The 13459-nt window shown below is 38.1% G+C and overlaps 2 protein-coding genes and 1 non-coding gene across 3 annotated transcripts in view; 2 read left to right on the top strand and 1 right to left on the bottom strand.

Moving 5' to 3' along the window:
* Positions 1–13459, top strand: part of LOC133570631 (uncharacterized) — a 682377-nt gene that overhangs the window by 502650 nt on the left and 166268 nt on the right. The gene's annotated exons all lie outside the window — the stretch shown is intronic.
* Positions 3905–4023, top strand: LOC133571138 (5S ribosomal RNA). The gene has a single exon (XR_009810296.1). It is a non-coding gene; the product is annotated as a 5S ribosomal RNA (ribosomal RNA).
* LOC133570652 (uncharacterized) lies at positions 9214–10910 on the bottom strand. The gene has a single exon (XM_061923341.2). The coding sequence runs from the start codon at positions 10850–10852 to the stop codon at positions 9896–9898; it is 957 nt and encodes a 318-aa protein (XP_061779325.2). The 5' UTR covers positions 10853–10910; the 3' UTR covers positions 9214–9895.

The following is a 13459-nucleotide window of genomic DNA, read 5'->3' as shown; positions in this document are numbered from 1 at the left end:
CTTTCAGCTATTGGTTTTTCTCAGCAAGCAGTTGGATGATTTGCAAATGACCTCACAAGTAGAACTCAGGCTGTTCAGATAGAGGGTTCCTTCTCGGACGTACTGCAAGTGGAAAAGGGTGTCCCTCAAGGTTCTGTGTTCGGCCCATTATTAATTAATAATCTTGGACAGAATATTCTGAACTCAACTTTCCATTCCTATGCTGATGATACTGTCATGTACTGCACAGCACCCACTTCAGCTGAGGCCTTTAAATATCTACAACAAGCATTTGACAGAGTACAAGAACAACTTTGCTATCTTCAACTGCTTTTAAATGCAGAGAAAACAAAGTGTATGTTCTTTACCACGTCAAAAACTGTAAGATCAGCACCGTGTGAGAACATTTGAACAAGAAATGGGCAACAAATTGTGTTAGTATCTGCTTTTAAATATTTAGGATTTTAATTGATGACCATTCACATTCAGTATGTTGCAAAAAAACCCTGAAACTTTTACTGGGATTTTATTATAGAAACAAATATTGCTTTTCTTTTACTGTGAAACAGAAATTGGTGGAAACAACCTTTTTACCTGTTATTGACTATGGAGATGTGTTGTACATGAATGCTATTGCTGGTTGTCTCCACAAGCTGGATAGTGTGTACCACGGGGCACTGAGATTCATCACCAACTTACTCACCATTGTGTGTTATACTCAATGGTTAACTTACTCACCATTGTGTGTTATACTCAATGGTTAACTTACTCACCATTGTGTGTTATACTCAATGGTTAACTTACTCACCATTGTGTGTTATACTCAATGGTTAACTTACTCACCATTGTGTGTTATACTCAATGGTTAACTGGACATCTTTATGTGCTCGACGCCTCAATCATTGGTATGTGTTCATCTACAAAACCATTCTGGGTATCACCCCATCTTATCTGTCTTTTATTTTTACAAAGAAACAAGGAAGTCACAATCTTCGTTCAATGAATGTTCTGCAATTTGTCGTCCCCAAAGTAAGAACTGAACTGGGCAAGAAAGCATTTAGGTTTTCAGCAGTGAAGGCTTGGAATAACCTACAATCCAATATTCAACTTCAAACCCTTGTTACATTGAATGAGTTTAAAGCTTCTGTGAAAAGATTGCAGTCTACCTTGTCTGTATGCACATGTGTTATGTCAGCAAGTTTTAATGTACATTTAATGTTTTATGTGTTGTTTACTGTTTTAATGTAACCTTGCTGCTGCCCTCTTGGCCATGTCTCCCTTAGAAAAGAGACCTTTGATCTCAATGGGATTTTTACCTGGTTAAATAAAGAAAAAAAAAACAAGAAAAAAAAACCAGCTGTTTATTTGAAGTCTTAAAGAAGTCAACTATGTGTGCAGTGCAAGGTGAAATGCAGTTATGTCATCTTCTTGTCAATAACACACACATCAAACTTCTGCGTGTTGTTGCTTCCTTATTTGTCATTATTCAAAGCTGATTTTAATGTGTAGCAGCGGCAGCTGAACTCAATGTGACAACGTGTCATAGTTACGTCAGTCAGCTGGAATTAAAAATACCAATAGTTGCGTCATTAGTCCAGAATCTTCACGGTCCTCATGGACGACATAATTAGAAACCAGTACTAAAAAAATGGTACTTGATATACATCCCTAATCTTCACCACTAAACCTTTGAAATATGCTGACATATGTGCTGCTAAAGGTAAATAAACAGTAGCCATATTGAATGTTTGCCTTCATTTGACCACGTGAGGTAAGGAGGACGGCCTCTAGGTCACATGGTTACACCCCAGCAATTACACTGTTGATGATTGATGAGCATTCATTTTTAAATGGACGTGTTAAAAAGCAAGTATATCTCCATCTTTAGTCATAAATGTGGCCCCCGGATGAACATGTGTCACAAACATTGTATTAGATGATATGTGGATGTTGTGCTTACTTGGACTGTGATGAAGCTGTGAGGACTCAGGTGCTTTGTCTTCATGCTCTTCAGTCTTCACAGAGACAACAGTCAGTGGAAACTTGCTGACATCATCCTCCTCCTGCCCTACAGGACACTCTCCCTCCTCTTCCTCTTTCATGTGTGAGGGCTGTGGATCCTCTGAAGTGAAACTGTACCCCTGCAGATGAGGGAGACATTCTTCTTGGCGTCCAATCAGCTGATGGATGTCTACAGGACACAAACAAAACACATTTTAACTCCTACATGCTAAATATTAAATAATACATGAAATATAGGGCTGTGGCTATTGAAAATGTTATTAATCAAGTGTTCTACTGGAAATGTTTTCGATTAATCGAGTAACTGGATAAAACTTAATGTTGCCTGGTTAAAGACAAATTTAAGCGACTTTAAGACATTTCACTTAATAATGAACGGCCAATTGGTTTGAGATGGTATGAGATCAAGATGTCATCTTTAGATCAGGCTTTGTTTTTTCCACAATCACTGCCACGTTAAAAAGTTAAAGTACCAATGATTGTCACACACACACTAGGTGTGGCCAGATTGTTCTCTGCATTTGACCCATTAACCTTGATCACCCCCTGGGAGGTGAGGAGAGCAGTGAGCAGCAGCGGTGGCCACGCCCGTGAATCACTTTTATGGTGATTTAACCCCCAATTCCAACCGTTGATGCTGAGTGCCAAGCAGGGAGGTAATGGGTCCCATTTTTATAGTCTTTGGTATGACACAAGCTACTGATCTCAGGGCGGACACTCTAACCACTAGGCCACTGAGTAGGTGGATGTAGCAGGTGTTGTAGTAGGTTAATGGCTGCACCAATATGAAGGAAATAACAGGTCAGTATAGCTTTTACACACATAAATAACTTGTCAAACCTGCCAGCTAGCAGGCTAGGTTTACAGCGTCAGTTACCATGGTAACTGACTCTGACTTTGTCTTACCTCTCTTATTTACATACTCAGGAGTTTGCACTTAACCTGCTCTCTGGAATATTCCCCCGGTGACTGTGTGAGTTTTGTGTAAACATGTTGATACACTTTGTTACAAACTGAGAGGAACATCAACCTCTCATAAATATTGTGTGTCTGAACATCCTCACATGACAATTCATCTTCCTATAGACAATCTATTGAAGAAAAGTGTTCATAATAAATATAAAGTTAGTAAAGATGTGAGAGTAAGAAGTAAACAAACCTGTTGTGTGTAACACAACTTGATGTTTTTCATGTTGTCGCTCCTTCTCCTCTTTTGTTGGACAAAGTTCCTCCTCGTACTCTGCTATGGTTCTTTCGCACATTTTCACACAATCACAACACTTTACACTCACACTTGATCTCTGCTTAGCGATGTGTTTTCATCTCTCTTTGTTAGCAGCTAACAAGCTAAGATAACTAGCAAGCTAAGCTAGCTGGAGAAGCATCAAAGTGCGCTCAGACTAATATACAAACAGTTATTATGACTCTATTTAATAGAGTGTAATAAAGGACATATATGTGTACATGGACGCACAGATTAAGAACACTGAACTGTGACGACTGCAATAACGTCTTCACCGTCAGACGCCATCTTGCTTTATCCTCGCCCTGTTTGCTTCGCGCGCAGTCTTGTCAGATCTCGCGAGAGAAACAAGTAACCAGCTCTTCCCCCCACCCCCGGTACAACTATTTCAACATTCTGAAAATAAAAATAAACTTGTACATTTTCAAAACAAAGACATACAACTTATTTTGGTAAACAAACAGTAGCTTATATGACCCCTTTAAATGATAAGTTGCCTGATCAGAGCGAGACGAGTCGTGGCTCCTCAGCTTCATGCAGGACGGAGTGGTAGGAGGCGTGGGCGAGGTAAGGGACAAGCGGTAGAAATGGATGGATGGATGTCTCTCACCCCGTCTGTAAGAGTTATATTTAAAAAGGTTTGTTTAACCACGTCTTTCGGCTTACGGCCATACTACCCTGAACACGCCCGATCTCGTCCGATCTCGGAAGCTAAGCAGGGTCGGGCCTGGTTAGTACTTGGATGGGAGACCGCCTGGGAATACCAGGTGCTGTAAGCTTTTACACTCACGCCAGAGGGCGCTGTTTCTCACTTCTTGCAAAAAAAAAAAACCCAACGGTTTTTATTTCACTTTCAGTTTTACAAAAACACATGTCATTTTATAAATTCACCAGTCACGGATAGTCCGTCAATATGTTCAACACCAGTTTGGCAATATAACAATATAACAATGTATCATAATTAATACACAGTATGAGAATGTGTGCTGTATAAATGAATGAATTAATTACTTAATTTAATTAGAACACAACATGAGCAAAATCATGACAGTAAATATGCAGGGATTACCTAAACTGATGTGTTGTGTTAATTTAGTAATGTTAAAGTGTAGTTGTTGTTGATTGTTTTATTTCATTTATAATGAATTGAACACGAATAGAAGACCAAATGTGACAGATTTTGCTAATGTATTGTGTTAATTAAGCAACATCAAATATTTGACAATTGTTTTATTTCATCTTCCAAAGTTTAGAGCCAAAATGAAAAGGCATACAAGAGCCCAGGTATTTAAAAAGTATTAGTTTACATTTCTCTTGAAGGATGAGTAAAGGCAGATAGAATGTGTTCAAATCATGTTTTTCAGACTGCTCGCCTGAAAAATGTGTCCGTACCTGGACCTGAAAAATACTCCTGACATAAAAATAATCATAAAAAAGAAAAAAAAGAAAAAAAGAAAGTGTAATAAAAGAGCAAACAGGTGAAATGTAATAAGAAAAAGTTGCAATGTTGACTCTTATAACAGAAAGCTGTCAGACAGGCTGTTTTTAGCTGCATAAAACAAAAACAAAAATAAACAAATATAAAAACGTATAATTGACAATCGTCGATTGCTTTATTTTATTTATAAAAGCTAAGAATAATGAATCAAAATAATGTTATGAATTATCGACCTATAGAAGGCTCCAATTACTACACATCAAATATTTCACTTTAAAATATTTTTTTGGGGAAAAAATATTAATTTTTTGTATATATATATATATATATATATATATATATATATATATATATATATATATATATATATATATATATATATATATATATAATAGTTGCAGGCTTTCATTACGATACTTTGTCTTTTTTTGTTTTTGTTTTTTAATTTATTCTATAAACCTTTATTTATAAACTGCAACATTTACAAACAATCGAGAAATAATAATAATCAAAAGTACAAAAACAGTACAAATCAGCGCCAGGGGGTAAACTCCATAAAGTAACTAAAATAGAATGCAAAAATAAAATTATATATATAACAAAATGCAAAGCCATAGGCTCACACAAGTTCAGTAAATAACTGAAATGTGGAACACAGCATCATCGTTTTGCTTGTTAGAGGTAGAGAGTGTTTTAACGTCAAGTTCTAATAAAACACAGGTCTGGTATTGAGAAACTTGCTTTTATGAATATAAAACTTAGCCAATAGTATCATGACGTTGCAAAGGTCAAATTCCTTTTCAAATGTTTTTTCATACAGTGTAAATCCAAATAGCACATCTTTAAAACAAAGCACACATTTGTCATGAATATTGTCCAGGATGAAGCCACAGATGGCTGCCATAGTGATGGAGTGCTTTCACAAGTCCAAAACAGCTGCTAAACTGTCTCTGGATGCATGGTACATAAGGTGCAACATGCATGGTACATAAGGTGCAGGTAACATAAGGTGCAACATGCATGTTACATAAGGAGCAGGTAACATAAGGTGCAGCATGCATGGTACATAAGGTGCAGGTAACATAAGGTGCAACATGCATGGTACATAAGGTGCAGGTAACATAAGGTGCAACATGCATGGTACATAAGGTGCAGGTAACATAAGGTGCAACATGCATGGTACATAAGGTGCAGGTAACATAAGGTGCAACATGCATGGTACATAAGGTGCAGGTAACATAAGGTGCAACATGCATGTTACATAAGGAGCACGTAACATAAGGTGCAGCATGCATGGTACATAAGGTGCAGGTAACATAAGGTGCAACATACATGGTACATAAGGTGCAGGTAACATAAGGTGCAACATGCATGGTACATAAGGTGCAGGTAACATAAGGTGCAACATGCATGGTACATAAGGTGCAGGTAACATAAGGTGCAACATGCATGGTACATAAGGTGCAGGTAACATAAGGTGCAACATGCATGTTACATAAGGAGCAGGTAACATAAGGTGCAGCATGCATGGTACATAAGGTGCAGGTAACATAAGGTGCAACATGCATGGTACATAAGGTGCAGGTAACATAAGGTGCAACATGCATGGTACATAAGGTGCAGGTAACATAAGGTGCAACATGCATGGTACATAAGGTGCAGGTAACATAAGGTGCAACATGCATGGTACATAAGGTGCAGGTAACATAAGGTGCAACATGCATGGTACATAAGGTGCAGGTAACATAAGGTGCAACATGCATGGTACATAAGGTGCAGGTAACATAAGGTGCAACATGCATGGTACATAAGGTGCAGGTAACATAAGGTGCAACATGCATGGTACATAAGGTGCAAGTAACATTAGGTACAACATGCATGGTACATAAGGTGCAGGTAACATAAGGTGCAACATGCATGGTACATAAGGTGCAGGTAACATCAATGTCCTTCTTGTATCTAAACATCACAGTCTTTACAGGGTAATAACTATAGACATCTTATAAGTAGACGCAGCATTGGCTGCTGTGACGCGAGAAATTCGGCCGCCATCTTGAAGAGGTGATGAGGAGCCGGCGAGCAGCCTAAACTGACAGTTGACAGGTAGAAAACAAAGATGCTAAACTGACAGTTGACAGGTAGAAAACAAAGATGCGGACTGTTGAAAATAGGTATCGGGGGATTACTTTTCACAAGTAAGATTTAACATTAACGTACTATTGGTTGTATTTGTACTACAAAGACATGCACCTGGGGATAGGCCCCTCCCACCTCCAAAGACATGCACCTGGGGATAGGCCCCTCCCACCTCCAAAGACATGCACCTGGGGATAGGCCCCTCCTACCTCCAAAGACATGCACCTGGGGATAGGCCCCTCCCACCTCCAAAGACATGCACCTGGGGATAGGCCCCTCCTACCTCCAAAGACATGCACCTGGGGATAGGCCCCTCCCACCTCCAAAGACATGCACCTGGGGATAGGCCCCTCCCACCTCCAAAGACATGCACCTGGGGATAGGCCCCTCCTACCTCCAAAGACATGCACCTGGGGATAGGCCCCTCCCACCTCCAAAGACATGCACCTGGGGATAGGCCCCTCCCACCTCCAAAGACATGCACCTGGGGATAGGTTGATTGGCAACATTAAATGGTCCCTAGTGTGTGAATGTGAGTGTGAATGTTGTCTGTCTATCTGTGTTGACACTGTGATGAGGTGGCGACTTGTCCGGGGTAGTACACCGCCTTCCGGCCGAATGCAGCTGGGATAGGCTCCAGCGACCCCAAAAGGGACAAGCGGTAGGAAATGGATGGATGGATGGATGGTTGTATTTTGTGAAAAGAATATTAGCACAGAGTTGAGAAGGAGCAAAGATCTTCAATAGTACTGAAATGGTAGCCGCTAGCAAACAAGAGTATGACCATAATAGAATTGCTTGTCAATGAAATTAATTAAATGAAAGAATGTCATACTTGAATAACATAAAGTTGAAATAAATGATGAAGATAAAGATTGTAAAAGCCAACAGGGGTAAAAGTTAGGACCACAGTCCAGATTGTGTAGGACATACTTGCCAACCTTGAAACTTCCGAATTCGGGAGATTCGAACTGTCCTGGATAAACTGAAATTCTTGATTCCATTTGTTTTGGAACTTACAAGCGTATTTCTTCATCTTACTCGTCGTCGGCGTCGCCAACTCGCCATGGCTGTATCTTCCTTGTTCTTCTGCTTCGTCTCCTCGTTGTGTGCGCAGTTGTGCACTCTCTAAAAGCCCTAGATGTTATAACGTGATTGGGCAGGCACGCTGTTTATATTGTGGAAAAGCGGACGTGAGAACAGGCTGTCGACTCGTCACTCAGGTCCACGCCCCCTCCAGCTCCGGCTAAAAATCGGGAGAAAATCGGGAGAATATTTGTCCCGGGAGGTTTTCGGGAGAGGCGCTGAAATTCGGGAGTCTCCCGGGAATATCGTGAGGGTTGGCAAGTATGGTGTAGGGGGGGATAATATATGTTAGCTAACTAGACAATCAGATGGACAGTGGCTGTACAGTATTATACAAGTCTACATTTAGTCTAGCTTCAAGTAACAATATTCAAATACTAACATTGTTGGGTAAAACAGAATTTGCTTTTATTCTGAATCCAGTGAAACAGATTGGTGGTTTTAGCTGATATAAAGACTTTCAGGTGTTTATATTTGTTTATGTTGAAGTATTTGGCAGACACTTTTATCCAAAGCGACATACATCAAAAATACATATAAAACAATGACTGTAAACATGATCATTTAAGGGAAGAATGTAATAGAAAATATCAATACAAAGTGTCAAGAGAGAATAAACTCTGTGCTGCTGCAGCAACAGAGATACAGTCTATAAGATATATAGATATCTAATGTATTCATACATTGTTTATGTAGCATGTATATATAACCTACTCATATTCTTTCTTCAACTTCAAAATAGCTGACCCTTCTCTGGGATTATATTCCCAGTTTTGATCTGGCAGGTCTGCTCACTTATAGCACATAAGAATATTCTATTACTGTTAAGCAAACTATGAATAATAAAACATGTGTCCTTTATCATAGCTACACGTATGACAAAAAAGCGTGTGAAAATCAGTGGTATTCAGTGAGGTAAGATGAATTAAATGTTCATTGCTCCTGCCAAATGAATTGCACTGATCACCACTCCAAGATGGCGGCCCCGCGTCTCGTCAGCGCCAGTAGGCAGTAGCGCTCCATGCTGCCTACCCTTAGAACATGTCTATGCTCCCCGGTACAACTATTTTATTATATACTATTTACTTATTCTGAAAATAAAAGTAAACTTGTCCATTTTACATTTTCAAAACAAAGACAAAGAACTTATTTTCGTAAAAATAATCAAATATTTAGCAATGTATTGAAACAACAGTAGCATTAGGAAAGAGAAAAATAACAAAATAAATATTACACTCATGATACTTTCCCATGTTTTCTGAGATTGATAATGTTTGAGGGATTCTAAAAAAGGGGGGGAAAAACAACTTTAAAAAACAATTGTCATGTGTAGTTTTTTAATTAGAAATGTAGATTATTAAAAACAAAACTATCCTTCATAACCTTCCACATATAATGTTGCCATTTTCTCTAATCTACATATTGCATAAAGGGGACATACATATAAAACAATATTCATATTACAAAAGAGAGTAATAAAGGTAATTAAAAGAATGGATTATTGAGACCCAACAAATGATTCATAAATTCACACATTTTAAAATTGTATAAAACACAACTGCTCAAATGATGTATAAAGTAAATAATAATATGCTTCCAGAAGATGTTTCACATGTGAACCAGTACATATGAACTAAGAGGGATTTATGTGTACTCAAAAGCAAAGGTATGAACACATGTAAAACAAATATGTACATCATATAAAGGAGTTCATCTATAACATCATTAATAGTTAAAAAATATTTCTGAATATTTCCATACACATAAAAAGTATTTGTAACATGTTTTGTCCTGTTTATTCTCACCTTTACAGTCAAAGTGTTGTGTTCATTTTTAAATGAAAGTACACAATGTTCTATATTAAAACGTGTACTTGACTGAAAAAAAGCAATAATCTACAATATCTAATCTATAAATGTTAGAATATATGTGCTGATGTTGTTAGAAAGTCAAAGTTAAAGTTTAGACAGCTTATTACAAATCCTGCATCTTCATTTGCTGCTGCTGTTCTCACCAGCACACTTGTGTTTCTTACACTGGTACTTAGAAGACAATCTTTCACCACACACACTGCAACTCAACACTTTCTCTCCAGTGTGTGTTCTCATGTGTCTTTTCAAATGCGGACTTTGTACAAAACTTTTACCACATACTGAACATGTATGAGGTTTTTCTCCAGTGTGTGTACTCATGTGTCTTTTCAAATGCGGACTTTGTGCAAAACTTTTACAACATACTGAACATGTATAAGGTTTTTCTCCAGTGTGTGTACTCATGTGTGTTTTGAAATAGTCCCTGCGAGTAAAATCTTTACAGCAGATTGAACATGAAAAAGGTTTTTCTCCAGTGTGTGTTTTCATGTGTGTTTTGAAATGCTCCCTTTGAGTAAAATCTTTATGGCAGATTGAACATGAAAAAGGTTTTTCTCCAGTGTGTGTTCTCATGTGTACTTTCAAATGTGGCCTATGTGTAAAATCTTTACCACAGATTGAACATGAAAAAGGTTTTTCTCCAGTGTGTGTTCTCATGTGTGCTTTTAAACTTTGATTTATTATAAAACTTTTACCACATTCTGAGCAGGAAAAAGGTTTTTCTCCAGTGTGTATTCTCATGTGTACTTTCAAATGTTGCCTATGAGTTAAACCTTTACTACAGATTGAACATGAAAAAGGTTTTTCTCCAGTGTGTGTTCCCATGTGTGCTTTTAAACTTTGATTTGTTACAAAACTTTTACTACATTTTGAGCAGGAAAAAGGTTTTTCTCCAGTGTGTATTCTCATGTGTATTTTTAAATGTTGCCTATGAGTTAAACCTTTACCGCAGATTGAACATGAAAAAGGTTTTTCTCCAGTGTGTGTTCCCATGTGTGCTTTTAAACTTTGATTTGTTACAAAACTTTTACCACATTCTGAGCAGGAAAAAGGTTTTTCTCCAGTGTGTATTCTCATGTGTATTTTCAAATCGTGCCTATGAGTAAAATCTTTACCGCAGAATGAACATGAAAACGTTTTTTCTCCAGTGTGTGTACTCATGTGTCTTACCAGATGACGATTGTGTTTAAAGGTTTTGTGACAGTGAGAACATGTGAAGTGAGTGTTGTCAGTGTGACATGTTGCATCATCTTTAGAGTGTTCATCATCAGTGTCAGGAGAGTGTGACGTTGTGTCCTCACTATCTGATAGTGGAGCTAAGATCTTGTCTGCTTGTGATCCTCCACAGTGGTCTCCATCAGCTTCTGTTGTCATGTGTTGTGTTGAGCTGCTGCTTGGAGGCTCCGCCTCTCTCTTCTCCTCACTTTCACCTTTGACCTCATCATCTTCACTCTTCACAGGGACACCAGTCACTGGCATCTTGGTGACATCAACCTCCTCCAGTCCTTCAATATGATCTCCCTGCTGACTGATGCTGTGTTCCTCCTCTTCCTCTTTAATGTGAGGGGTCAGTGGGTCTTCCTCTTCTTCTTTAATGTGAGGGGTCGGTGGGTACTCCTCTTTGTCCTTAACGTGAGGGGTCAGTGGGTCCTCCTCTTCCTCTTTAAAATGGGGTGTCAGAGGATCCTCCTCTTTGTCCTTAACGTGAGGAGTCAGTGGATCCACCACTTCCTCTTTAAAATGGGGTGTCAGTGGGTTCTCCTCTTCCTCTTTAAAATGGGGGATCAGTGGGTATTCCTCTTCCTTCTTAATGTGGGAGGGCTGTGGCTCCATCCTGAAGCTCCACTGCTGTTGCTCAGGGTGAAGATGTTCTTCACAGACGTCTGCAAGACAAACACACCATCTCTGCTCAGTCACACAATGCATTCAGTACTTTTACATGCACTTAGGAAAAACAAGTTCTCGTATGAACTGTCTTGAAATCTCAGTGACGCACAAACACGCTGCTCTTTACAACATTATGCACAGGACAATAAAAACAAACCAGGACGACAGGACTTTTTACTATGGATAGACGATATGGTTTAAAATTGATTTTGCGATATATTATTTCATATAGAATTACTAATAGAACCATTTTAAAACAGGCTACACAGGCTCCTAATTTAGTTGCTGAAATATGCAGTAAAATATTACATCATTTCCAGTATTATTTTCTCAAAGAAAGTAACCAGATATTAACAGTAAATAAACAAGTACATTAATAATAATTGTTTTAACACAATAATACAATTAGAAATGACACAATATGTTACTGCATATGTCAGCTGCCAAATTAGGAGCTTTTGTAACCCGCTTTGAAATTCTTCTATTATCAATCATATACCAAATGATATATGGTGACATATATTGTTATTAGGATATAGATTTTAGGTCATATCGCCCAAACCAAACATTGGTTCGCCGAGTCATTTTGTTTGGCCCACCAAATATATTTATTTTTTACATTCTTCAGATGTGTGTGTACGTTTAAAATGTGGTACTACTGTTCTATATCACGTGGAAGTGTCATGTCATGGGGTTGGTGTGCTATTAAACTAGGGGTGTGACGATACGGTCAGCTCACCAAAGGATATTCGATATTGGCTTTAGGAGAACGAGACGATATTCTGGTGGTTAACATGATTCTTACACATATGTGTACTTCATCTGTATATGAATGTACTTCCTCTTGTGTGCTTAGTTTTTACTGTAACTTCATTGTGGATAATATCTATAAACAACCTTTTTCATCTTTAATTTGAAGGACTGTTTACTTATCTGACAAATTCAAAGGAAACTGCACTTTTTTAAAATGTCGCCTATCATTCACAATCCTTATATAAGACATATGTTTTTCATTTTCATGAATTATAATTAGTAAAAAAACGTAAGCAAAAATCAGCTAACATTGGAGTCAATGGGAGCTCCTCTATTAGACCCACAAAGTCCTCCAAATAACCATCCAAAAACTGCCAACAATACTCCATTTACATTTTGTGACCTGAATAATAACCAAGTATTAGCGATATTGTTATTATAAGCGCTAACGTTAAGGACCTACTTTTAGCGGTGCATTGATAACAGAAATAACTAGCTTATGCTGCTATATTGACATACTGAGCTGCTTTTTCGCCTCTAAGATGGTGAAAGCTAATTCTAGATTATAAATCATGCCTCTCATTTATGTAGTAGAAGGTTGTGGACATAAACCAAGAACTTGGTCAACTTTGACATCCAACTTAGACCTGAAGATGGCAAGAAAGACACGAAAATATGCTCTTTTGCACCCACCCTTTTTTAACCCTTTGTGAGGATTAATTCTTCATCTAAACAGGAAGATATGAACATCCCATCAGTCGGCATCCCAGTGAGAGCAGACATTGTATGCTTAAAATGAGCAAGATATGTAAATATGACATGTTATTAAGAATGTTACTACATTACATACTGTATATATGTACAGTGTGTATTTAAAATGTTGAAGGTTTTAGGATGTTATTTAGAGCACTTTATAGGCAGAATAGAGCGGCTACCAATGACTCAATTGTTAGCTAACTTTTGCTAAGGTTTATTTTCTATTGAGGATGCATTAACCATCGACCTGCTCAGTGGCCTTGTGGTTAGACTGTCTGCCCTGACACT

Source organism: Nerophis lumbriciformis, linkage group LG28, assembly GCF_033978685.3.
Source record: "Nerophis lumbriciformis linkage group LG28, RoL_Nlum_v2.1, whole genome shotgun sequence".
In the NCBI taxonomy this organism is placed as follows: Eukaryota; Metazoa; Chordata; class Actinopteri; order Syngnathiformes; family Syngnathidae; genus Nerophis; species Nerophis lumbriciformis.
Note: the sequence above shows the minus strand (reverse complement) of the source record. Positions and strands in the feature narration are given on the sequence as shown.

Excerpts from the sequence above, each read along its gene's own strand:
- LOC133570652 (XM_061923341.2), bottom strand. The coding sequence starts at position 10,852 with ATGAGAATACACACTGGAGAAAAACCTTTTTCCTGCTCAGAATGTGGT.